At 39.3% G+C, this 27,001-nt stretch overlaps 1 protein-coding gene across 2 annotated transcripts; it reads left to right on the top strand.

Annotated features, from left to right (window-relative positions):
• Window positions 1-600: 600 nt before the first annotated feature.
• WDSUB1 (WD repeat, sterile alpha motif and U-box domain containing 1) lies at window positions 601-27,001 on the top strand. 2 transcript variants are annotated; one of them, XM_061446439.1, is made up of 11 exons: window positions 601-726; window positions 5,600-6,021; window positions 8,545-8,729; window positions 12,420-12,512; window positions 13,298-13,391; window positions 15,568-15,601; window positions 17,029-17,069; window positions 17,162-17,268; window positions 18,250-18,429; window positions 23,399-23,539; window positions 26,747-27,001. In XM_061446439.1, exons 2-11 carry the CDS (start codon window positions 5,624-5,626, stop codon window positions 26,908-26,910), a joined length of 1,437 nt encoding a protein of 478 aa, XP_061302423.1. In that variant the 5' UTR covers window positions 601-726; window positions 5,600-5,623; the 3' UTR covers window positions 26,911-27,001. The 2 variants fall into 2 exon arrangements, with proteins under 2 accessions (XP_061302423.1, XP_061302432.1); XM_061446448.1 differs by lacking the exon at window positions 601-726 and adding an exon at window positions 812-831.

Raw genomic sequence — 27,001 nt, 5'->3', positions numbered from 1 at the left:
GCTTCTGCTTGGAAGCCTGTGGCCCTCCAGTGAGTGGCACTGTGCAAAGTTGTTCAGCTCTGAAGATGCAGCAGTACCCCGGAGCTCAACTGCACCGAGGCCATCCTCACCAGCTGCCTTCCTGCTGTACCCCCCATTCCTTCCTCCTCGGCCTGCCGCCTTCATCAACGTACTGGCACCTGCGAAGAGGCATGTGTCATACAGCAGTGTAATGCATCTCAGCAGATAAAATGGCTGCAGATGTTACGTGGATCTAGGCCACCGAAGCTGGAAAAGGTTTGGACAAGCGCTGTGGGCGCAGTGAGATAAAGCAACATCCCCGCCGCGGCTGCTCCTGTGCGGGCAATGGCGGAGGCAGCGAGGAGTCTGCTAACGCGGCAATGCTTCCTCCCCCTCCGGCCCTCGAGCCGTGGTGCAGCCCAGGGCAGGGACACCAGCTCGGGCTCCGCTACGCTGAGTAGCCGGGGGTGGGACAGAGGGCTGGGGAGGGTGCTGCGCGTGCGCTGGGCTGTGGCGTGGCGGTGCCGCGGGAGAGTTCCGGGGCGGCTGGCGAGGGGTCCTGCGAGAACTGGCCTCAAAGGGGAGCTCGAGGCAGGCCTGAGAGGCAGCAGTCCAGTGTCTCCTCAGCCTGGGCGGGTTCTGCGGCTGCCCCTGCGGAAGGGCCGCCGGGGCCGTCCGCGCAGCTGAGACAGGGCCCACCCGAGCGAAGCGCCGTGAGAGTCCGGGGTGAGGGACCCGCCGATTTCCGGGCTGCGCCTCCGGTGGGGTGGCGTTAGGTGGTGGTAGGGTGTCCGCGACGGTGACAGAAAAAGGGCTGTCAGTAACGTTGCTGTAGCTTGCTTTTTTTTTTTTTTTAATTTGTGAGTGACTGCTGGTGGCTCATGGGTTAGGAGAATGTTGTAATTGCTGAAGAAAGTAATGCTGTAGTGCTGAACCTCCCTCTGGTGGCAAATGATGCAGGGTCTCTTTGCTCCCTCAGCTAGTTTAAACGATTGAGACCTGAAAACTCACGTTGCTAGGTTTGCTTTTCCACAGGGAAAATCTCGTAACAGCGAGGTTAGGGTGCCTTTTCAGCCTCAGGTGCCTTTCCAGGTGTCAGGGTTTGTCTGACTCGTCTGTTTCTTAAAGGATGTTAGTTTTCCTTTTGCAGATGTTGTTGACATTGCTTAATCTCTTTAATGGTTTTAAAGAAAAAAAGATTGGGAGAATCCTGAAGCTAAAATAGTACTCAAAGATGTGATCTCTGACTAAACTGGCATGCTGTAAGCTGCTAGGCGCTGCCACCTGCCTTAAGGGAACAGTTACTTTGCACTTATAGGTACGTTTGTGTCTATGTGTGTATATAAACACGTGTGTGTATGTATGTGTTTATACATATGCATATTTATATGTCCACATATATATGGACATGTGTATGTGTATATTCATATCTAAACCCAAATGTGTGTGTGTATATATATCAAAACACACCTGTTTACGGTTGCATCTTTGAAATTATTGCTCAGAATAAAGCACTTAAATCATAGGCTGCTGTTTTAGGTAAGTTAACTCAGTATAAATGGTATTACTGCTTTTCTTCAGCATAGCCAACTTTCAGGAGTTGTAGGGTGTGTACTTCCTTATTTTCAGGAAGCTTGACTGATCTGCAGCATAGGGAGGAGCTAGTCGGAATGTACCTTTTAAAGGCTTTCCTGGACATCAGTTTTATTCTAAAGAATATATGCAGTTGTTTGCTCAGCTGTGCTCTAACAAGCAATGTTAAAAACAATGTTTTTAAAGGGAGTGTATGAAACTGTGAGGTGTAACTCATTGGGATGTATTCCAGCAAGCTCCTGATTAGAATAATTTCCAGAAAGCTTTTTGGTACTGCTTCCTGATTACTTTTTTGGGAGCCTATGATGACATACAAGTGTATTTTTTTGAGTTGTAAGTGGGAAGTAAGTACGTGTAAGTGTAGTATAGTATAGTTGCTAAAAATGTTTATACAGAAGTGTGAGATTGTTTTTTCTATATTTTTGGTATAGCCTATGCATTATTCTTGAGTCTAATTGATTTCCAAGTGATTTCTGCTAGAGCAATGGATAGCTGAAGACATTTCTTATAATAATGAATTAAAGCGAATAAATAGCGAACATTATCTTTGTTCGCTTCTGCAGGACTCTCCTAATGTTTATGTTTTCCTGAAAATATTCTGAACAGGCACCCCTTTATTTTGTGCTCAGTTACTCTATTTCTGTTATCTTCATTTGCTTCTTTCTAGGTGGCTCAAAAGTTTGTTAGTACAAGACTTACCTTTTTTTCTGTACTACACTTACAACAGTGGGGCCTTATCCTGGTTGCATCCTCTGTGCACACAAATGTTAAAGAACAGCAAAGATAAAAATGACATTGCTTCTTGGCAGTACAAGGAAAGCACTGTGCACACACCCAACTGAAATTTTTTCCAGCTGTCAGTTGATGTTTTCTGTCATAATGTTTGTAATCTTCTGCAGTACTCTGATAGGCTCTGTTCCCCCCTGCCCCCTAATCAGTAGTTTAGATTCCCATCTCTGTATGTGTCTCTGTCCTGCTGCTTTCTGTCTGTTTCTGGATCATTCTTTTCTCTATGCATAAGAATTAATATTGCTTGTTTTCTTTTTCACTCATTACCACCAAGAAAAAGAGAAGGCGTAGGTGATTAGGAGGGACCAAAAGCAGTGTCTTTTCAAGTTCCAGTAAAGCAACTGTGGCTCTGTCACTGATCTCTAGACCAGCCGTCTGACTTCCAGTGAGGCACTTCTACTCCTGACCCTTACTTACACTGAGTGCTCCAAAGCCTGCCTTTTTGTATTGGCTACTATATAAGCAGAGGCACAGCGTTGCTAAGAGAGGATCTAAATGTTCTTTTTAATATTTGGGTATTGCAGGGATGAGAAAATAACCTGTCTCTTCCTCCCTCTGACAGGGGTCACACGCTTAGTTACCTAACCAGATCTCTCCAGGAAGAGGTATAGCTGGTTGTGATACATATAGTAACTTGTTTTCACAAGAACAGGGAAGATAATAGAAAGGAAGGTGCAGTGGCTCTTTTCCAGCAAATTAGTAGCTGTCACATCCCAAGACTATACCTTACGTTAGCTTTTATTCATTGTTCTTTCTTGCTTCCCATAGCTATTAGTTCAAAATAACTCTTAGTCTTTTGAAGCAAAGAGTAAGTGAAATTGTCTGTAATTTGTGTTTCATTCCTAGCACGTGTTTGTGGCCTCCTCCTAGCTGGATATTTAGCAATCTGTTTAATGGGCTTAGGTTTATAGGTATGATGTGACATGTTTCTGCTAATTCCACACTTCACATTTTGTTGATGTGGATGGCTTGGAAATAGATCTAACTTTCAGTTAGAGAAGGATGGTTTGAAAGCAAATACAGAGACACCTCATAACTTTCAGCCTAGATCAGTAGGAAACCTTATCAGGCTTTTTAAACTTAGATCATATTTAAGAAAAATGTATTGCTTTAATAATCTAGTAATTAGTATACTTCTAATAATTGGTATAATAAGGTAGTGACCTTCTACGATGGAGTAACTGCATCAGTGGATAAGGGAAGAATTAGCAATGTCTACCTAGATTTTTGTAAGGCCTTTAATAAGGCACCATACAACGTCCTTGTCTCTAAATTAGAGATGGGTTTGATAGATGCACTGTTAGAAAAGTAAGGAGTTGACTGGCTGGCCATGTCCAAAGGGTTGCAGTCAACGGCTTAATGTCCAAATGGAAACCAGTAACAAGGGGTGTCCCTCAAGGGTCCGTACATTGACCAGTACTGTTTAATATCTTCATCAGTGCCATTGGTAGTGGTATTGAGGGCACCCTTAGCAAGTTGGCAGATGACAGAGAATATGCGTAGATGAAAATTCAGGTATGACCTGACAATGTGTGCTTGCAGCCAAGAAATCCAGTCATATTCTGGGCTGCATCCAAAGAAGTGTGGCCAGCAGGTTGAGGAAGGTGATTCTGCCCCTCTACTCAGCTCTCATCTGACCGTGGGTGAAGCACTGCATCCAGGTATGGGAGCCCCAGTACAAAAAGTCACGGATCTGTTATACTGGGTCCAGAGAAGACCACAGCAGTGATCAGAGGGCTGGACCACTTCTGCAAAGAAAGGATGAGAGCATTGTCCTTGTTCAGTCTGGAGAATAGAAGCCTCTGGAGAAAGGCTGATTGCAGCCTTTCAGTATCTAAAGGCAGATCGTAAGAAAGGTGGAGAGAGACTTTACCAGGGCCTGTGGTGACAGGGTAAGAGACAATGTTTTTTAACTATAAGATGGTAAACACTGGAACAGGGAAGCTATGGATGCCCCATATCTTGAAGTGTTGGATGGGGCTTTAAGCAACCTGGTCTAGTTGAAAATGTCCCTGCCAGTGTTAGGGAGGTTGGGCTAGATGATCTCTAAAGGTCCTGTGAACTCGGACCATTTTAGGATCCTAAGATTCCTGGTGCAACCTTAATTAATGCTTTGACTGTCTTGTACAGTGTCCATTTATTCCACTGTCCTCTAGTACAGATGCAAATATAAGTAAATCTAAACAGTGAACTTCTTAGTGTAAATTAAATAATCAGAATAACTTGTTTTGCTCTTGGTCAAAGATCAAGTAGCCACTACGTCATCTTGCATGTTGTACCACAAAATTGCAGCTTTGTATTAAAATTTTAGATACGTTGTTCTAACCAAGTTGTAAACCCCTCATGTCATTGCTGTGATGAATCTTTGACTTAAGTCAAAGGTAAAACAATGCTTAGATGGAAAGTGATTTGGAGAAAACTCCAGGAACAAACTTGCCAACAAAGTTTTCAAGTTGACAAGCACGTATTCTTTATTGCGGCGCCGGGAGACACACGGCATGTTAGGCTCCTCCTAATGTGTGTTCCCGTATTGCTATACAAGCCATCCTTATATAGTCCCTGGGCATACATACATATTCATGAGGCTACGTATAGATTACATTATTTTCCAGAAAGTTCCCTGCATGTGTACAGAATTGTGGTGGTGGTCTCTGAGGGTCATTTACTCCTTCCAACAATCTTCATCACTTCTGGCAGCCTTTGAAGCACGCGCAGTAGATGCTTATACCAGCTTAATTGGTTGTTTAGCACCACAGACATAATAATCTTCCTGTCCTCCTACTTATCAGTTAGCTTAACTGTAGCCCATCCTGGACACCTGCCATTCCCAGATACTCCTTATCCTTGCATCCTGTTCTTCTAGACTGTTTTTCGTAAAACTATGTCAACTATAACTATTTATCTTGTACAAGAATTCTCAGTGTGCTCTCTAGCTGTACTCTTATTTTTTTTCTATGTATCGTGCACCTCAGTAATTTTCCATTGCTACTGTTACAAAGCCATCAAACTTAACATTACTTAAAACTAATTCTAAAGCCTTATATATTCCATTTTGTGATTTTGTGCCCCCCCCCCCCCCCCCCCCTTGTTTCAAAAGTCTGCCTCTGCAAATGAATTTGTGTTTTGTTTTTTTTTCCTGGAGAATATGTGTTCTTAGGGTAGCATGTTTCACTGCTGAAATAAGAGAGCTAAGTCTAACTGTTAAACTTTTTTCCAGGTATTTTTGTTGAAAGTAGATAAAATGGCAACATTAATACATACTTTAACAGATCATAGTGATGATATCAACTACTGTGCCTTCTCATCATCGTGCTTGGCTACTTGTTCCTTGGACAAAACAATTCGCGTATATTCTCTGAACAACTTTACTGAGCTTCCATACTCACCTTTAAAAGGTCATACATATGCTGTCCACTGCTGCTGCTTCTCTCCATCGGGACACATTTTAGCTTCATGTTCAACTGATGGCACTACCATGATTTGGGACACTCAGGATGGTCGGATGCTGGCAGTGCTGGAGCAGCCCAGCAGCAGTCCTGTTAGAGTCTGCCGATTTTCTCCCGACTCCACCTGTCTGGTGTCGGGGGCAGCAGATGGGAGTGTAGTTCTTTGGAATGTGCAGTCATTGAAACTCTACAGGTGAGTACCAAATATTTCTTTGACAGCCTTGTTTATGATGACAAGAATATATAATTTATGTAGTATTATGCTCTGTGTACAGGCTTGCAACTCACACCACTGATTGATATCACGAAGAAACAGGAATAAGATTTGGAAGACCAAAAGATTATCCATAGGAGAGGGAGATGTGCCGAGTCTCTCTGATTTTTATTTATTTTTTATTTATTATTTTTTTTAAGTTCATGGAAGTGTTTTTCTTGGTTCAATAAGAAATGAGGATGCATTGCATACTGCATGTATTTTGTCAACAAACTGTAATATGTAATATACAGTTAGTCAGTGGAGCCTGACTGTGCTGTGTGCCTTTGTATTGCATTATACACAGTGATTTTTAATTAACGTTTCACACTGGTTTCCAAGAAATACTTGAAACAAAGCAGATGAGCATTATTAGTGATACTGCACAGTTAAAAGGTATGAACCTTAGGGTGATCTTCGAAGTAGTCTTCTACATCTCTGTATTTCAGTAAAATCTTCAGGTCAGTTGTAATCTGTACTTAGGCAAGACATTACTTAGGTTTTATGCAGCAATTACACAACATCTCTCTGAAGTTAGGTAAGAAATTAATAATTTGAGGGGATTTGTAGGATGTTTCGCTCAGGATGAGGGAGCCTCCATTTTGGAAAGCCAGACTTATTTGGTTTTGGTAATCCCTTTGCACACGTTACTGCTTTTATGGTCTCTCTCCCTTTGCCTTCCTCTCAGTGATTCAAATGGGAACTATAAAATTTTTCAAAATTAATGAGTATAGTTACCTGAAATCATGTAAATCTGGAAACCTGTCCGTAAACAGAATTTTAGTAGTTTTTTGCCACCTTGGCAAAAAATTTTTTGCCACCTTGGCAAAAAATACCATTGAAATGGTTGCTTTGTTTTTAGAGAATAAATGGCCTAAGGGTTTATTTATTTTAAGGTGTTACTAGTGATGACATTCTTTTTTTATTCAGAATACTTATAACTAACAGGAAAAACACCAGAAATATTTAAAAGTAATTTCTTACAAATATATGCTGCCTAAATCCTGAATTTCCTCCTAGTTGAATGGTGGGTGTATAACGACTATGTAGTAACTATATTGTTTTAAGCACAAATTATTCTATATTGGTGTTACCACTGTAAAGCAACAAGGAAGAACTTGAACATTCCAGTCCTGTCTTGTCCCCTTCACTTATAAAAGTTCATTTCAAAGTGTTAACACACCAGGAGTAGTCAGCTTAACTTTAATTGTATGTATTCTGGGATGTGTATATATGTTTTCAGGTGATGTTTTTTTTATTCTTGCTGTAATTTTTAATTGCAGATAAAGTACACCTGTCCCATTTTCTTAAAGCTGAGATCAGTATTACTTAGAAATTATCATGGTACTTAAAAATCATGTCAGAGGCTTTTAGTTAACCAGCTAATTTCATTCTGTGGTCCTCTGTTTCATTTACAACAGTACATTGTGTTCATGCTAAAAATGAGAACGCCTTTTACAACAGTGTTATGCTACTTGCCTGAATATACAGGTGGTAATTACTACAAAGGTATTCACTTACTCCTCATCAGCTCAGCTGCTGCAATTGACTGTTCAAATCATGAAGTCAGACAGCTATTTAAATCTGTATGGTGGATATGAACACCATGAAAGCAAGTTAGTTTATGGGTATTTCTTAAAGTGTTCTCTGTTTCCTGTTCAGTAGTTAGGATACTGGTATCTGGCCTGGAAGTCTTAAATGCATACTCTGAACATGTATAGTACTATGCATTTTACTGTTTCATTTTCAGAGTAGACTGCAGCTTTTTGTGTGAAAGAAGGAAAGTTTTAAAAGCTGCAGGAAGGAAAAGAATTGTACATATAAAACTGAGAAGCACCATAGTGTATTTTGTAGTGCTCTTCATGATAAAATCAAAGGAGTCAATCCTTTTTTTTGAAGGTCCTGGGTCTGGTTAGAGAGACCTGTGTAAAAGTAGTCCAGAATTAACCCTATATCATAGCTCAGAAAAGTCTTATGCTCAGCTGTAGTTTATCATATGGGTTACTAGGTGTTCTGTTTTGTCTTTAAAAACAGAACAGAGAAGTTATGGGAGTCTGTGTATATGTAAATCTGTGTTAGGGTAGTTGTGTGTTTATTTTGACTTTTAAAATTTATCCTGCCCACAGAGCTTTAACAGTGCATTGTGCCTTTCAAGTGGTGAGCCCATGCAGATTGTCTATAGTTCGATGATTATTTTATCATTCAGTTAAAGTTATTGCCCTGGGGTGTCATCTCACGTTTTTCCTCCTGCAGTCAAAAAGCTGGTCCTACTTTCTGCAGTGTGCTTATTTGCGTATTTTGCATCTGTTTCCACAGTCTTGAGTTCCTCTCCCTTCTGTTGCCACGTTCCAAAGTGCAAAACTCAAACCAGTTTGGCTTATTGTATCAGATTACATTTTAGAGATCACTTTTTCCGAACATTACTTACTCTAAATTCACAGTCAGTGTGCTCTTGCTTTTCAGATCTGGGAATGTTAAAGATGGTTCTTTGGTGGCCTGTGCGTTTTCTCCTAATGGAAATTTCTTTGTCACTGGATCATCGTGTGGTGATTTAACCATTTGGGATGACAAAATGAGATGCCTGTGTAATGAGAAAGCACATGATCTTGGAGTTACCTGCTGTGATATTTCTTCACAGCCAGTTTCAGGTTAGTTAATTGACTCTTTAGGGAAGGAATATGAAAAAAAAAAATAAAATTTCTCTCTAGCTCTTGTTTTCGTACTCTTTTTGTCATCAGTGCTCAACATAGAAATGGCATTGGGTAGAGCTGATGTTTTAGAACATTCAGAATATTCTTAAGTAAAAGTTGTGGTCAGGTTGATGACAAGGAATGTAGTAGGTCAGTAAACAAGGTGATCAGCATGCTCATGACAGCTTTCAGTAGCAAATTATCCTGTCAGGGTTCTGGAAGGTGTTTGGGCAGTGTCTGTAAGTGAAGCCGATCTCCCAAGGCTGACGAGGGTGTTAGAAAATGCAGTGCTTGATTACCATTCCCATTTTACTCTTTCAGACTTTGGTTCCCCCAGGAGCAGGGCTGGGTTAAAGCGGTGCAGAAAACTGTAAATCTATTAAGCAAATGCTTGAGCTGTGGGATGTGAATATAGGAGACTTTTCCTGCACCTGACTTTCTCAGTTGGAGGAACTTAGGGGAGCAGGAAGCCCAGAATCTAGTGTATCCCACTAAGGTGTGGTACTGTGCAAATATCCTACAGCTGATTTAGCTGATCTGTAGAAATTGCATTTCAGTTTTGTCATTATGTGCTTCTTCACAGCTGTGATTAAGCAAAATATTACTTTTCTTCTTTTGCGAATGAAATCTGATATTCTTGTATGTATTTGAGTATTGAGATCAAAAACATAGGGCATTCATGGTGTAGGCCTTTCTCAGGGTCACATTGTGTAATATGTTCAGTTTTCATTCATTTTATATTTGTAAGGCTTTCTGTGGAACTAAAGTACCTAGAACCTAGATTTCTCTACATGCCAAAAAACGTATACTGAAAATTGCATTTTTAAATTTCCTCTGGGGGAAAGCTTTGCATTTGTGTCTACAGACTTTTAAATTTGTTTGGTATAAACCTGGTGGGCAGCTCAGGCCAGGCAGCTGCTCGCTCACTCTCTCCCAGTGGGATGGGGAGAGAATTGAAGGGCAAAGGGAAACTTCTGCACAAACAGTAGGAACTTCTATTTGAAATATCATGGTAGAAGTTAATGTACATGAAAGTGTCATAACTGAATATCTAAATATTGAAAAATCTGAAATATTTATTAGAGTCTTAAAGGTTGAAAGGTTCATTTGTGTAGTTTTGTCAAGTAAAAGCAATTAATAAAGAGTCAGAAAATCACATATTCATCTGCTTTTGGTGGAGGTTGGGAGATTGAGCAGAAACCTCATCGTCAGATTTAGGAAGTAATGCTGTGACTTGACAGCCTTGTCGGTATACTTTCGAGCTTTCCAAATCTACTATGGAGACGAGGTGGTTTCTGTAAAGATAATGTAGGCTTCTCTTTCAGAGTACATGAGCTGCTCTTTCAAAGGTACCAGAAATTATAAGTGAGCAGCCACTGCAGAAAGCAGAAGTGGGGAAAAGTATTAGAAAGATGAGGAAATAGAATGTGAACGTGTACTTCAGTACAGAGAATTAGTGGCTGACAATACCAAAGCAGTCAATCGACTGAAAGGTGTAGGGACAGCACTGAATTAATCAGTCACAATAGAAATGGGTATAATCTGTAAATGTCACCTCCAGATCTTTCTTGGTGGAAATGCTGCTGGAAAAATTCCATCATGAACTAAGACCTGCATCTGAGGGCAAAGAAACATGTTGAAGCTGAACCACATCAGAGTGTAATTTCCAGTGCTCCCTTTCCTGTTGAGATTATTCTCTTGGTTTAAAAAATATGTTACCAAGTTTTCAACCTTCTGCCAAGACAGAGAGAAATAGGCAAGAAAGCAAGTATTTCCTACACTGTGGTTTTGTTTTCTTTTGTTTTTTAGGTGACTTATGATCATTCCTGATTTTATTTAAGACATATGTTACTAGAAGTCAATAGTTTTCATTTTTGTGTTTTGCTGTTTAATGACCAAAGGATTAATTCCAAATGGAATTATTGGCACATTACAAAATCCACACAAGTAGTGCTTACCCAGTACAAGTAAAGATGTTTTTAGATTGAGATTCTCTTTACCTACTTAATTCAGAGCAAAATTAGAATCAGAGTTTCTAACTGGTTCTTTGTGCTTTAGACTGTAACAGAGGATTCACCTACCTTTAAAGTGGATTCAGTCGCAGTTGCATAGAAGTTTATTGCATCTGGAGCAGTTCTAATGCTGTGTGTGCTTTCCCATTCATCAGCAAAGTTGTGTCTTCCTCCTGAATAAGTAAACCTTAGTGAAATTACCTGTTTTCAGAGTACACATGAGCTGTGATACTGGTCAAAAACTGGCAGATCTTGCTAAAATTTTCTTGTGTAGTCCTCCTCCAAGTTACCCAAAGAGCTGTGCATGTACAGCACTGTAATAACCCTTTTAGCAGGTTAGTAACTTGTAAAATAACGTCAAAGTCTGTGCATTGTAAGAGGATTCATACATAGTTCCATGTTTGGAACATAGTTCATACATAGTTTGGAACTTTTCATACATAGTTCCATTCATCCATAGTTCCATAAGAGGAACATACAAGGTCCCAAGTAACATGTTCTTAGTTACCAAGAAATGTGTTTTTACAACACAGCTAACGCGTGCTACTCATCAGTCTGTAAGACACGAATCTTACAGTGTAAAATCCTAGCAAAATGATGCACTTTGATGCTTTAACAGATTTCAGTCTTAAGATCTTTAAGTCTTAAGATCTGCCACAGTCGTAACTTTGATTGTTTCTGTGAACAAACAGGTCTGTGTATACTAACTAGGATTTTATTGTGATGACCATATCAAATTAAAATATACTCTATGTGGTGGAAAAATGAGATAAATCTCAGGTTATTTGGTAAGACACTTGACAAAAATATTTTGTCAATTCTAGTAACTACAGAGATGGAAAGATGAGCCCTTAAAATGTTTGTTATGTTTTTCTGATTTCTGACTGTAATCCTGGTGATTCTTACAGGAATTCTAAGACCTTGGTACTGGCAGAGGTAATGCCGCTGAAATATTTTCACAGTGACTTGTGACAGGCTGCTATGCCGGCTCCATGGAGTAGAAGAGCAGATTTAAATTGATGCAGGACTTAGGAATAAAAAAAAATAATTGATAATGGGCTGAAACAACGCATTTAGAAGATGGAAGTGGAAGATGATAATTCAGAAATATTCATTCCCTCCCTGAATAGGGAGGGAAAAGCTATTACTGTTGTATTTCGTCTTTAATTCCTTCAGTGTTTCTTGAGTGGTAGGCTGAACTGCAACATGACTTAATTTATAAAAATGAAAAGTTGAACCTCTAAAATTAGAAAATATCCTGTCAGATGTTCTCAAATTTTGTACATGCATATGTGATTAAGTTTGGGAACTACTGAATGGTGGAAGAAGTTGATATAACCATACAATTTAGGTTAGAAGACTATATTGGTGCACTTAGTAGATAAATCCAGCATTTGCCATCAGCCCAGTTCTCGTCCTTATGTACTTGCTGAGGAAACAGTGTAACAATGACACCTATTTCTTACTTTTAAATGGTTTTAGAACTTCTGCAATTCTTTTAATTAGCACTTCTTAAAAGTAGTAGTAAGATTAAGGAAATCTACCAAATTCCAGTGTAAGAATGCTGATACAGTTTACTGATATGCTCTTATTTTCAGTGCTTCTGAGTCCTATTAATATATTTGAATTTTATCAGATGGTGAACACGGATTCAGATACTTCCAGATGGCTTCGTGTGGTCAAGATAATCAGATCAAACTCTGGCTTATTTTGTTTGCAGATTTCCTAGGTGTGTATACTGATTTGTATGTTTGTTTTGTTTGTTTTTTTTTTTTTTAATATTTCAACATCTTAATAGGATTTGCAGCCAAACTAACCACAAGTTAAAGTTGTATTTTAATTGTTTAGCAGGAGAGCAGCTAAGGCATGCATCAGTTTGTGACATTTGGCCTTCTAGATTTTACTTAGTAATCTGTTTATCAATAATTGCAAAAGTAAAGGTTTCAAAAAAATCTCCTAATTCTCTCAAACTTAATGTTGTGATAAGCATTTGGTTTTAATTAGCATTTTGGTCTTTTGAGAACCAGTAACATTTTTACTGTGACCTTTAAGCAGGTTGGTAGGTTGAAACCTCTTAATCTCTCAGGCCAGGGAGAAGTTTCCTTTCATCTCTTAGTACATCTTGGCTCTTGAATAAGAGCTGGAGAAATGAAAACAGTGTTGGCTCCTGCTAAAACTGCAGTGTAGATGTGTGACAGATACATAGAGACGAGGCAGATGGCCAAAACCATCTTGAGTGCGTATTTTTTAATAATCTGTTTCATACATAAAACTGTAAGGATGAATATATGTGTACACATTTAATTCTCTAAGCCACTGGTAAGACATGCTAGGACTACAAAGTGAGGAAGTCAGAGATGTTACAATTAAGTTGTCTCTGTGATCTTTTATCCCCTTTTCTATAGGCAGTATGTCACAAAGTTAGGTCTTTGCAGCTTTATGCTTCTAAAAGCAGCTTCCCTTACACCTTTTCAAATGTGTCCATATGCAATAATTTACTTTTTGTATTTTTAGGTGTTGAATTAAAATATAAATGCACATTGAATGGACATTCTGCCCCAGTTCTGGCTTGTGCATTTTCTCATGATGGGCAGATGTTAGTTTCAGGGTAAGCAGTATCTTTTACTTGTTTAAATTTCATGCAGATGACTGTCCAGGTTCATGCTTCAGTAGTGTAAAACAGAACAGAGTTGGAGATTTCAAAATATATTTCCAATAATTAAGGAATAGTTTTGTAACCTCCAGAATTATTGAAGTGTTTTCTCAGTTGGTCTGTGTCTCGTGAGTGGTTGAGTTTGAAATCTAGCTCTGTTCTCTTGAATATTGTAATGATATTCATGATTTCCTGGTTTTGGGGCATTTATGCGGCCTTTTGGGTGGATACTCTAGCATATATTTAAAACATAAATCTACATTGCAATCTTACCATCTCTTTGGGACACCGTTTAGGATTTCCTTCTCACATACTTTCATGAACTTTCTAGAAAGTTAAATACCTGGAGAATTTTGTCTTTGATGGATTTGGTTGAAATTAAATATTTCTTCACCTATCCACATCAATAGTATGGCAACGGCAACATAAGCCTTTTTTTTTCTGTAAAAACTACATGACCGAGGTAACTGTAGACCTGTGGTTTTGATGTTGGCCCTGGACAGAATAATGGTTAAGACCCAAATTAACCATGATTGCTCAGTTAGAGACTAATATTATTACTACTAGTCTTTGTTAGAGGGTGACAGGGGAGTTGCCAGTGTCATTGTGAGGTCACTGTTATGTTTGAAAGACCCAGGAGGGTAGGAGTGATGGGAAGATTCCTGATGACTGGAAAGATGCAAATGTCACACTTCCCCTAAGGGCAAGGTAGAGGATCTGGCAATCTACAGGCCAGTCAGCCTAACTCCAGCCTCTGGGAAGGTTATGGAACAAATCCTGTTTCCCAGCACATTGTATCTGGGGAAAGCAGCAGGAATTGAACACGTCAAACAGCCTGACCAGTGTGCCTGCTGTGGTGAGAAAGCTAGTTATGTGAACAAGGGGAGAGCAGCATGCATTTTATACCTCAGCTTTAGCAAGGCTTTTGACATGATCTTCCAGTGTAGTCTTACAGCCAGATGAGGGAGAATAGAGATCAGAAAACTGGATCGTAAGTTGTGTGGAAAAATAATTGGACTGTCAGGCTCAAATAGTTGTTGGTGATCAGCAGCACGAAGATGAACTGTCAGCTTATTACTACTGGCTTTCCTCAGGGATCAAGCGATTGAAAGAGGAAATTATAAATTGGGTAGGTATAATAATTTATGATTTTATGAATATTAATGACTGTATACTTTTATTCTGCATTTCTCATGAAAAGTGCTTAATCACTTCTAAACTGTCTAAATGGCAACTGGAAATAACCAAAAACTGATTCAACTCAAGTTTTTAACTAAGACTTTCTAAACTGAAATGGAAAGAACTCACGTGTTGCAAAGGTAAAAGGAAAGAAGAGTGCAGTAACCAGCAAATAAACTTAAAACCCCAGAAACAACAGCTTGCTTTGATGTTTCGCTTTTGCATTCTTTTCAAGGGAATATTTCTCAGAATTTAAAGGTCATTGCGAATGTTTATGATCTAGAGTTATTTTATTTTGCATTTAGATGGATTATTGTTCTTGCTTATATTTTCATAAGTGAAATGTCTTATCCATAAAGTCTTTCAGAAACACTGCTGTCATGGTGAATAACTATGCAATTTATATTTAATGAAATCTTTTATGTTTTGATTGCATTGCACCACTTTATGTATTGCACTGCATTGCTTACTCTAGCTTGCTTCGCAAGTGAAATGGTTTCAAAAATAATTAGAAGTGCTGAGAGCAGGTTGTGGATAGCCAGATTCTGTGCATCTGCTTTACAGATACTGCGCATCTGCTTTACAGATATTGCTTGCAAAGGTATAAGAAGCTATGGTACAGACAGGGGAGCAGTGGAGTGGGGGCCAGTTTGCATAAGCACTGTGCAAATCCTGTACATCAGAAATTCTCATGGAAGTGCAGAGCTTTCATATTTACTGTTTTTTACATTATGCTGGAGGTACAGTTCATCAGTGGTGGTGTTTGAAGGTGGGCATGGGTGGAGAGGATTTGGAGATCCAAGGTTTCCATAAAGGGGAGTTAAGAAATCTGTTTGCTCTTATTTTGTTTGTGGAAAAGGTTTTCTCTTCCTCCTCTTACTTAAAAATTGGTTCCTTTTTCCTCTCTGCATCATTGTAATGTCACTGTGTTGGTTTGTTTGTTTTTTTTAAGGTCTGTGGACAAGTGTGTCATAATGTATGAAACTGTAAGTATAGCATACTGCAAGATCATTCACTGGATTCTTGTCTTTACATTATTAGCACTGCTTCTTCAGTGTCTTATCAGCATAAAGAAATACTAAAGACTAGAAACTATATAGACCCAAAATATTTACTGTGCATTTGAGGGGAGTGGGAAAGGAGCTTAAGGAAAAATGCCTTTTGAGAATTGATCAGTCTTTCTCACTTTTTATTTACAGTTCTTTGAGGGCTTTGTTATTTGATTTCTCTGCGGCAAAGTATTATTCAGTACTCTACTGGATTCCATACTTGCATGTTATTTCCATGTTGAAGTAGAGGATTTTTTGTGATCCTAACTTTATCATAGCTTCCAAAGCAAGAAAGACTGTAGCTTTGAACATAAAATCAGGAATGGTGGTCATATAAATTCTTTAGTTGATTATATATAAAGTGCACATAAACAATAATAAATCAAGAAAAAAATTATGTTAAATACCATGGCTTTAAAGCATATTGTTTAGGCATTTTCTGTAATACAGTTATTACATACTTCATTGGGTCACCTCTGGGTGATATTTACCTTTGGTACTTTAAGTACTTAGTACTTAAATACTTTGGTATTAAAAATAATAATTTTGCTGAAAACAGAGGATGAACAAATTTTAAGCTTCTCCAGCTTGCTCTGTACATAATGCTGTACTGATGAGTTTTTTCAATTAAAGTTTTTCATCCAAATCGCTAATTTGATACAGTCCCAATAAGCACTGGTGGGAGGAGAGATTTCAGTCTAAAATAGGGCATCTTCCCCATGATGGATGGCTCAGAAAACTGGAATGCTGACCAGTCAATTAGTGTTTCAGAATAACTTTGCTCGTCACCTTTCCAGTCATCTTCATGTTTCCAATAATTTTTCCAAGCATCTTTTCATAAGAAGGAACTTCTTTCAAATCATAAGTAAAGCTGGATTCAGAAATTTGGGGTTTAGTAGCATCTAGTGGACAAATAGGGGAAGCGCAGGGGTGATTTATGACTGGCCCAACTGAAGGACTGTAGCATGAAGTCTATTTGAATTTTAGTTACCTCTTCACTTTTGGTCATTTCTGATCCTAGATTTGTAGAGAAAATGTTTTTATCCACATGAGCAGCCAGCCAGTATGGATGGAAATAATTCAGTTGGTACTTCTGGCATTGGTATGCTGAAAGTCTCATGTTGGCTGATTGTTAAAGGATAGCAGCGCTCCCAGGAATTGCACGGGGGGCTTCAAGCAGGAGATTGAAATTGCATTTTGGATGCTGCTGCTCATAGCTTTGGCAAGGTTGTGCAGCTTCTCTGAAGGTAACTTCTGTTATCTTCCAAGAAGCAATATTATTCCTTATTTTGAAAGAAAATGTACAAATGAATAAACATTCTTTTTATTCTTCAAGATTTAAAATCACAAATGTTTTTTTACAGAGTACTGGCAATACCCTTTATACTTTGTCTCAGCATACCAGGTAAGAATTCGCATGAGTATTCTCTTTTACTGTTAATAAAAGAAATTTGGTTCTTTCCTTGTGAATTTTCACACATTTATTTTTATTTGTAGATATGTTACAACTTGTGCTTTTGCACCAGATAGTCACTTATTTGCCACAGGTTCCATGGATAAAACTGTGAACATATGGCAGTTTGACCTTAAGCAACCCTGTGCAGGTTAGTGTGAAGTATTTGTAATCAGTTCTTTAAATTTAAAGCACGATATTGGTGACTGCCTCCTGAAGATGCAAAAAACCCCATCTTTTCTCACATGCAGTTAATGTGTAATCTCAGGATTATGTGCACATTATGTATCTTTCTCTGAATTGATCTTACCGGTGTCCTACAGAGGTATTATCTTTTTGATCTTTTTTTTTTTTTTTCTGGTTTTGGTGGTTGTTTTTTGTTTTTTTGTGTGTGTGCTTTTTGTGTTGTTTTTTTTATTATTATTTTGTGGGTTTGGGGTGGGGGTTTATTACTTTTAGAAAAGATGTACTAGAGTATTTGAGTAATCTGCAGTATCTTCTGATATTCGCCATTTCTTACTCTTTGGACAGCATTTAAGAGATGAACATTATTCCCAGAGTGCTAAAAGATTTTTTGGACAAGTATCATTGACAATGAGTTAAAGGGAAAATACGCTAATTGCAAGCATAACTATCAAAAAGAAATACCGCTTACCAGTTGTTACAGGTGAAAATACCAGGATAATGAATGTTAAAATATATATCAGCACCTAAAGTATGTAGAACAAGGGTACCTAGACCTTTGTCCAAAGCACAGGATTAAGTGTGGACGTTTGTCTGCTTTTCTAAAGAGGCGTGAAAGTTGGGTTTAGTGTCTGCTGATGCTTTCGTCTTCTGGGTTCAATTCAAATTTGGTGGAAATGTGGGCATCTGAGAAGTTAAATTCCTCTAAATTTTGAAAATTGATAGCTAAAAGACAAACCCAAATTAATGTTTCTCCCTAACATAGTGTCTAAAGGCATTACCTTTAGGAATGTATAGTACTGCAAACACTTGAAAAAGTGTTCATTACTGCCGTTGATCCTAGAACTGGGTGTTTTTTTTCTCATTCTTGGTTTTTGGGGGGCTGTGGGAGCTGTGGAATGGTGGTGTTTGGGTTTTTTTTTAACTACCTTATCTTTCCTTCCCAAAGGAAATATCATAGAAAATGCATCTAAGGTGGCTGTTGAGGACTGGTCAGAGGATGATGTTTCGGCCTGGCTTTGTGCACAAGACTTAGCAGACTTTGTTGGACTTTTCAAAGTAAATAACATTGATGGCAAGGAACTACTGAATCTTACCAAAGAAAGTCTGATTAATGAATTAAAAATTGGTAAGAGTACAGGAATGCAAATAGTTTTAAATCTTTAGTATATGTGTGAAATGTTAGAATGAAATGTTGGTTTTCCTATCAGTTTGTGGAATTGCCATGTCTATAATACCATGTGGTCAACTATCTAGAATTTAGCAGTGAAATTCTGAAGTGTTCTGTAACCATAATGGAAGAACACAAGATGTGTTTTAAGTTTTACTTCTTTTGGAGATGAAGCATTTGATGCTGGCATTTAGTAAGGATTGAGTAAAGCTTGTCTGGCTTAGACAGAATTCTAGAAATCAACAGACATGCTGGGAATCTTTCAGGCATTGTCATCCACAAAAGGCACTTGACTTTATCAGTTTCTGCAAGCGTTTGCTTTAACATTAGAGTAACTTAAACTGTGTTGCAGCAGTCACCAGCTGGGGATAATAAAATAATGCTGACTAGAACGTCATTTGAGAGTTGAATGCAGTGTGACCAGTGATGAGAACTGAGCTACTGAATATAGCATGCTCTATGGGGAAAAAAAATCAACAAAAACATGTATTGCCTGATAGATTTGTAATGATGCTATCAAGAGCTGTTCAACCTCAAATAAGAAAATAAAATCTGAGTTGTGGGAGCTCATCGTAAGGCAGGCTATAAGATGCAAAGGACGGATGTGGCTTTAGGCAGAGCACATCTAGAATATGGGCTGATTATGGGAAGCTGTTGCTTTATGACTCTTTCATATGCTATAAAAGGATGCAGTGAGGATTGATTCTACATATGAGCTGAAGTATCTTCAGTATATTTTTTCCTATTACCAAGTCTAACGCTCACTGCTCAGTCTCTGTTCTCAAGACTTCGGTCTTTTGCCATGCTTTTCTTCAGTAGGTGCTTTAACACCCATTGTAAGATTATAGGATAGAGTTGGATTTTCACAAGTATCAGGTAGCTGTAAGTTCTGGCTGAAATTACTTACTGTCTTAATAAACGTAAGCAACTTCACAAATACGAACCAGCATATATGCAATGTGAAGCAGTCAGTTCCACTCTCATAGAATCCTAAAATGGGCTGGGTTGGAAAGGACCTTAAAGCTAATCCAGTTCCAACCCCCCTGCCATGATCAGGGACACCTTCCACTAGACCAGGTTGCTCAAATCCCTGTCCAGCCTGGCCTTGAACACTGCCTGGGATGGGGCAGCCACAGCTTCTCTGGGCGCAGCCTGTGCCAGGGCCTCACCACCCTCACAATGAAGAACAACTCCCTAATATCTAATCTAAATCTTCCCTCTTTCAACTTTAAGCCATTCTCCCCTGTTCTGTCACTACCTGCCCTTGTAAAAAGCCCCTCTTCAGCTTTCTTGTAATCCCCTCCTTAGGGTACTGTAAGCCTGCTGTAAGGTCTTGTCCTCAGAACCTTCTCTTCTCCAGGCTGCACAACTCCAGCTCTCAGCCTGTCTCCATAGGAGAGGTGCTTCAGCCCCCAACCATCATTGTGGCCTCCTCTGGACTTCCTCCAACAGTTCCACATTCTTCTTATGCTGGGGGCCCCAGAACTGGGTGCAGTACTGCAGGTGGGGTCTCATGAGAGTGGAGTAAACAAGGAGAGTCACCTCCTTCAAGTTGGTTAATTAATGGTTATATGAAAGGTGTTTTTAAAGACAAATAATGAAATATACTGGCCAAAGGCACCAAATCATTCAAATCAATCAGTTCTGAAGTGATGATAAATGCTTGTGATTCTGCTTCTACATATCGTTCTACAGCTATAATTGGCACAGAATAGAAATTACAGCCTGATATATTTGAGTTGAAGAATTGCTCTCTATCTGCCATGGCTCAAGCGTTTACAAACTAGGCAGGAACATACTATCTGCCTGAAAATTACATGCTTTTTGGTGTTATTTAAATTGCAGTTTAACTAAATTTTGAATGACCATGTCCTTTCTCTCCTTGATAACCTGTTTTCTTTGCTCAAAAAATCCAGCATTTACCAGTTCCATAAGATCTTGCCAAAGAGCTCTTGAGTTTTTTTATAGTCTTTGCAAAGGGAGGTTTCTTTGTTTGTTTTTTTTTTCTTTAGACCATTTTACTTCATGAATGATAGGAGAGTTTTTTCTTCTGTTATTTTACTAGCTCCTTATTTCTTGTTGTGTTAGTCTCTGCTCCAGTTCCAATTTGCTTTTAATAACACGTGTATCCTCATGCCTTTGAAGCCATTTAATCTAAGAGAAATCAGTCAGCAACTGGTTCACATAACATTTCGTTAGTTTCTTTGATTGTTTTTGACAGCTTTTTGAAAGAATGCTGCATTACCATGCAAACGGAATTAGCTTCTTTCCAACCTAGTTGTCATATAATATAAATACCACTGCATTAAACTCTGGAAGATGTTGCGCAAAAGTGAAGTGACAGTTATATACATTCTGGCTGAAAAGCTGGTGTACATTCAACAAAGTTCAGGATTCCCAATCCTGAACAAGCCCAGTGACACATTGCAATTCTGTGATGCAGCTGCGTCAGGAAAAAAAAGGAATCCGTATGCTCTTCTAATTCAGAATAGAAGGTGGAAGTAACATTGTTCCATGCCTGTCTACTCTTTTTCCTATCAGGCTAACTGCATGTGTTAATGTAAGGTGATTCTTGACTTCATTGTGTTTGTAGAGTGAGGGCAGGAGGTGAGATCTGGTCCAATTTTTGGAAAACCACACCTTCAGTTTAGGGGTTAGTGACATACAAAGTATTTTGTACTGTAATATCACAAATAGTAACGAAGTTGGAGGCATTCCAAATACTTTCCCTTCTTGTGCAGCACATTGAGCAGGTTTCTTTTTATGTTACTCTATCCTAATTTAGGTTAGGTATGTAAAGGGGACAGATTATTTTAAAGACACTTCAACACTTCCTCACTTACTACGGTGTGTCCCTAACATAAGCCAAGGATAAGTACACATAAACTGATTTTTGAAATCTCTGATCAGGCTGATTTTTCTTCTCTTCATCAGCAATGTGCTATCAAAATATGGAGGCTTTATCTCCCTCTCTTGGTTTTAAGATTTTACTCTCTGTACATACAAAAAGTATGAGTATGTTCTTTCCTGCTTCACAGCTTTATGAAGAAATGCTGGGTCTGAGAATGAGCTTGAAACCAACGTTTTGGAGCAGAATGTGAATCACTTGTGGTTTCCCATGCCTTACATGTATTCTGAAGTAGGAGTAAACGACAGGGGAATCGCTCTATATCAGTTAAACAGAAAATTGCACGCGCTTTGACTATACCAACAAAATCTTAAGTGTTCCTTTATAACTAGTTTTCAAAAGATAATGTGTTATGGGTAATTCTTTAATCCCTGACTAGAGAATTAAGCAGGAGGTAGTTAACTGAGCTGCAAACGGGATGCAATAATCTTTAATCTGTTTGCATGAGAGGAATTTAGGAAAGTTGCCCATGTGATGAAGACTGCAGAAGGCGCCCTCAAAATCCAGTCATAACTACAGAATTAGTTGGTTCCTTTTTTACCTTTTATGGTAAAAATATGCTTATTTGTTCTTGGTTCCAAAGTGGTTCCAAACTGATCTTACAGATTTTTACAAAACTGCCATGCAGACTTTTCCTAAGAATAAGCCTGAACTTTTATTGTATTTCAGCACTGTATTTCAATCCCTACATTGTTTTTATCTTTACATATTTCATAATACTTCCTAAGAAACACAGGTTGATTTATTTTCTTTTGAGTGTACTTTTCTTACTGTGACATCTTTTGTCTTCGCTGATTACAGCGACTTGCATATCAGTGTGACTGAGTTTATCCCGTTGCACACACTACTTGAGGCAGCTGATCAATTGCTGTAAATTGCAGTAAAGCTGGGAGTACTGATGTGTTAAGACCAGCCCACTTGGCAGTCTGCAGGCAGAGTAGAGCAGTTGGTTGGAAGACTGTTGTATCAACTCTTTATTTTAGTACTGAAGACGGAAAATTAACCAGAGTAGGAACTAGTATTTAACACCACTAGCTGGGAAGTTGTGACACATCACATCTGCAGGTTTCTTGGCATAAAACAGTTCTGAAAAGGAGGAATGTTTTATGCTGCTGCAAGATGAAGATTGCTGGTGTCTGGGATGCATTTCCAGTCTTGACAGGTTAAAATCATAATGTGACAGTTACAGAACTATAAAATTGCTTTTCTCACTGTCAGCTTTCTTTTTTCTCTTCCACTCACAATTAGGTCGGAAAAAACAGCTGCTATCTCAAACATGGGCACAGCTCTTTTTTTTTCAGATTTCCTTACCCTTCTAACAGTGAATCCATTGAAATACCTAATTCAGAGAAAAGGCTCTTGTGTGGTACCGTCCTAAAGGCCTTACAGGAGTCCAGGCAGGTGCTATCCGTAGTTCTTCCCTTACTTGCCAACAGAGTCATAGAATGCCACCGGATTAGCCAGGTGTGATTTGCACTTTGTGACATAAATATGACCCTGTGCCACACTGCAGGGCAAAACTGGTCCAAGGCTGATGAGTTCTCACACCAGTGGTTTGGTGGTAGGTCATCTTCTATTTGATGGGTGTTGGTTGTGTACTACTATACCTTCATACTGTTGTGTATATAGTCCAGCTTCAAGGGAGAAATACTGCTGCCTTCTGCCCCGTCTCAGTTTTGCTTACAGTTTAGCTTTGCATATACAGGAGTGTGTGTGATTCTGTTATGCATCCACTAAAATGCAGTTCTGCCTGGGAGCCAGATTTTTGCCGTGATGTTTCACTTATATTCACTTTGCTGTTTGTTTCCATTAGCGCACAGACTTATCTTGAGCCAACAGGAGTGACCTTCTGTAGCTGAGCTGTTCGTAGTGGTGGACAGGGGTGTCTGCAGACTTTCCTGTGTTAGGTTGGGGTGGTGAGATGGAGTGCAGTCTCGTGTAGCACAACTGCCGGTTATTTCAAGAGCTCTTTGCCTTACATGTCTGTGTTGTCCACTTCATGTACCAATAACTTTCCAGAGTCTCTAGGCTTGCGCAGGAAAGTCCTCCAGAAAATTGAAGAACTGAGGATGAAAACAATTTCTGTTCCCATTACAATCCCTGATGAGTTCTTATGTCCTATAACAAGGGAGCTTATGAAGGATCCTGTCATTGCAGCAGGTATGTCTTTAAACGACGCTGGGTAAAGATAGGTCTGGGAACACAAAAATGGGCATATCTATCTTGCCAGTTTTAGAAAAACTATTGTAAATAGCTGTTGCAACAAAAAAAAACCCCTGTGGTAAATGTTTAATTTGCAGTATTAGATTTTTCATATGGTGAGAAACACTGTATCAGGCAATTTGCTCCATGGCAGCTCTACTGAGGAGGTTGTACAATGTTTTTTTTTAATGTGATGTCCTCTATGTGCTTTTGTGATTGGGCTTGGAATTCTGTTTCAGAATTGTCTTGGTAAGTGCAAAGTGTAATTGTGCACATGGGGGTGGGGGTGTAGAAGCGAAAACCAGGCTCGTACTACTTGTAGTACACTATGTATATGGCACTTCAACGTTTGTACAGAATGAGATTTATTTACATTCAGCGGGACCTTGGAGCTGAGAGATGCAAAGAGCAGAACATGTTCTTGTAGTCAAGCACTGTATGCAGTCAAGCACTGTATGCAGAAGCAGTGTTGTATAGCTCTGACCTTGGGGGGGGGGGGGTTGATCATCAAAAGACCAGTACATGTTTTTGATGCTCTGTAAGCAGTGGCTGACTTCATACTGTTTTGAGGTTTCAGGCCAGACTTTTGAGATTTAAAACATTAAAGATATGAAAACATTTGCTAACTGCTGGAGTGATAAGCACTGCAATTAACAGTGCTTGACCTCTTAAGCAGTAGCAGTAAGAAAAAGGACAGACTTGAATATCTTTTTTTAAATATAATTTTGAGGTAAGGGTACATAGTTTTAGAGCAGGACGGGTTTGTTGAAAAGCTGTAAATCTTTGCCAGACGCTATTCCAATGTGTATTAGAAAAGCAAATGGGCATTTTGAAGAGAAACTGTTGAATTTTAAAGTGAAATGTTCAGAGTGTCTGATCAATTCTAGTATTTACTAACTAATAAATAGTGCCTGCGTGTCATTCAGCATTCATGTCAGCAGTATGATTCCTATCTCGAGACATGGGATTCCTCTGCTTTTCTGAACCAAGGATGGGCACAGCTGGGAGTGCCACACTTGTTTTATGGACCTTAATGAATAACAACAGAAACGCTAGCAATTGCAGCAGAAGGGTTGGTTTGTGGCAGGACAAGTGAGGTACAGATATTCACTATCTGGCTACTTCACTGAGAAGTAAATAGTGGCCCAGCACTATAGAACTGAAGCACCTGTAGTATGAACGCAGCTGGCTTTAAGCTGTAGGCAGTTTTGCAGCTTGAAATTGGAGGAAGTTAGATGTGTTTGCCTCTGTGCTGTGTAAAATTTAAGGAAAGTAAGTAAAAAGGTAGAATGCCACACTGCATGTTTCTGTCACTCAGGTGACCAGCACAGGTAAGAAAGATTTTTTTCCCCATGTTAAGTGTCTCATATTCAATAAAAGAGAAGGAAGTAAGAGCGTGGCGCTGTTGTTGGCGGCAGGGTGGAGGACACAGGTTTGTGATTCATCAGAGGTGTTTCTGCGCAAGCCTGTCTGTAGTTGTCTGTTCTTTACTAACAAACAGCTGCTTCTGTGTGGCTGGAAGGGCTGAAGTCCTGAAAGTGTGCAGGTGCTGAGGGCTGAGTGCCCAGCTCGGGCTCGGTGGCCAGCTGTGTGCAGCTGCATTCAGTGCTGAGTACTGCACAGGAGCAGTACAGATGCATTAGATGGATGTTAGTGAGCTTTTACCTCACATCACAGAGCATTTAAATGTAAAAAGGCTGAACACATGCACGATGCAACTTGGTGCTTTGCACTCACGGTCAGCTTTCAGTGTCTTTTTGCTTACTATAAAGGGTTCCTGAAGGGAAAATTACTCTTTAAAAGTTACTCAAGAACTTCAGTTCTAGCTAAATGGAAAATGGAAATGTTTGTTTAAATTGTGATCAAAATCTAACAACAGTTTTATTAGCCCAAGGCATACATTTCAACACCAATATGCATTTTTGGTAAAGCACAGTTTTATGTTTATTTCAGGGTGTTTCCCTCCCTCCCTCCCTCCCCCTCTTACGGACTCTTTTTCTAAACAGAGGCTGGTTTTATTTCCAACTGTTTCATGTGCAGTAATTGTTCAGTTCCCTTTCTCTTTCCTCTCCCCTTGTCCCTAACTAGCAGACACAAAGCTGGTGATACATTTTTGTAGGTACTGGGACAGGGGGAGAACATCACTTTCAACTGCTTGATGAGGCTTGACAGTGTCTGGGGTGGTGGCTTCAGCATCACTTAGAACTAACGAGCAGATTTTTCTTCTTCAAAAGGAACTTTTTTTCAGAGGAGCTGAGCAAGCCCTAGTGTTGCAAACACTGACCGGCAGTGCAGGTTTCTGGCTACTTCTACTTCACCTCACTATTCCAGTGCTTCTCGCTTACACATGCATGGCTACAGGCACAGGACCCTTTGCAGGCAGCTCTGATGATATTTTTATAGCCTTGCAATGAACTTTATCCATACCATCTATAATTCCTTAACTACAGCTAAGGACACAGGAAGCCTTTATGTAATTGCACTGTTTACCACTTGCTTACCTTAGTCACAAATACATGCACGTGCATGACTGAATTCCATGATCTTGTCAGAGCCACTCCCTTGGGTGGTAAAGGGGCGGTTTAGCAATTGTGGATGGCAGATTTGCCTCTGCTACCCGCAGAGGGGCAAAATGCCAGGGCAGCCCAAATCACCATAGCAGCAAAACATCAGTGTTCCAATTCAGAAAAGGGAATTGACATTTTGTGTGTCCTTGTTGCCCCCACCCCATACTCACAGCCAGACCTGGCTTCTTGGAGGAAGGTTCAGGCCCAGCTACAAGAATCTCTCACACATACATACACTGCTTTAGAGGCATCCGTGAGCTGATAGAGCTGTAACTGGCTGATAAATTTGCAGTGTTTTCTCAAAGAGCTTGTACTTGTTAGATTGCCAAAACCAGTGTCATTTAAAAAGTTGAATCAGATTTTGATCTTAATACTGCTGTATAAAGTTTTATTGTAATACATTTAACTATGTAATTTGAAGCAAATATGGGCTATCGTAAAGCTTTCACAAACCATGTAATATTTCTGTATCTTAATTCTCCTGTTTGGAAATACTGATTCCCTTACACCCCTTTTAAATTTAAATAGTGAAAATCTGTGCCATGTGACAGTGCCCAAGTGTCTGTAATACCAGCTTTTGATTATGGTTTCTTTGTAGATGGCTATTCCTATGAAAAGGAAGCAATAGAAAACTGGATCAACAGTAAGAGACGATCTAGTCCCATGACAAATCTTCCTCTCCCCTCTCCTATGCTTACACCAAACAGGACACTAAAAATGGCAATCAGCCGCTGGCTGGAGACTCAGCAGAAACATGTGTAAACCACCAAGTTCTGAAGTCATTTGTTCAAATCAGTTGAAATGAAACTGTATGTAGCTAAAAGAAAAAACTGCATCAGAAACAATGGGGGGG

The sequence above is a fragment of the Pezoporus flaviventris genome, unplaced genomic scaffold (genome assembly GCF_033815535.1).
Source record: "Pezoporus flaviventris isolate CSIRO_AGI_PZ_B2104156 unplaced genomic scaffold, CSIRO_AGI_Pfla_v1 ptg000001l, whole genome shotgun sequence".
In the NCBI taxonomy this organism is placed as follows: domain Eukaryota; kingdom Metazoa; phylum Chordata; class Aves; order Psittaciformes; family Psittacidae; genus Pezoporus; species Pezoporus flaviventris.
This window is presented reverse-complemented; position numbering and strand designations above follow the sequence as displayed.

What these genes read in the sequence shown, in the direction of transcription:
- WDSUB1 (XM_061446439.1), top strand. Translation starts at nt 5,624, where the DNA reads ATGGCAACATTAATACATACTTTAACAGATCATAGTGATGATATCAAC. An exon ending in CAGTCATTGAAACTCTACAG is followed by an intron (nt 6,022 to 8,544) that starts GTGAGTACCAAA and finishes CTTGCTTTTCAG; the next exon opens with ATCTGGGAATGTTAAAGATG. An exon ending in CCTTAAGCAACCCTGTGCAG is followed by an intron (nt 17,269 to 18,249) that starts GTTAGTGTGAAG and finishes TCCTTCCCAAAG; the next exon opens with GAAATATCATAGAAAATGCA.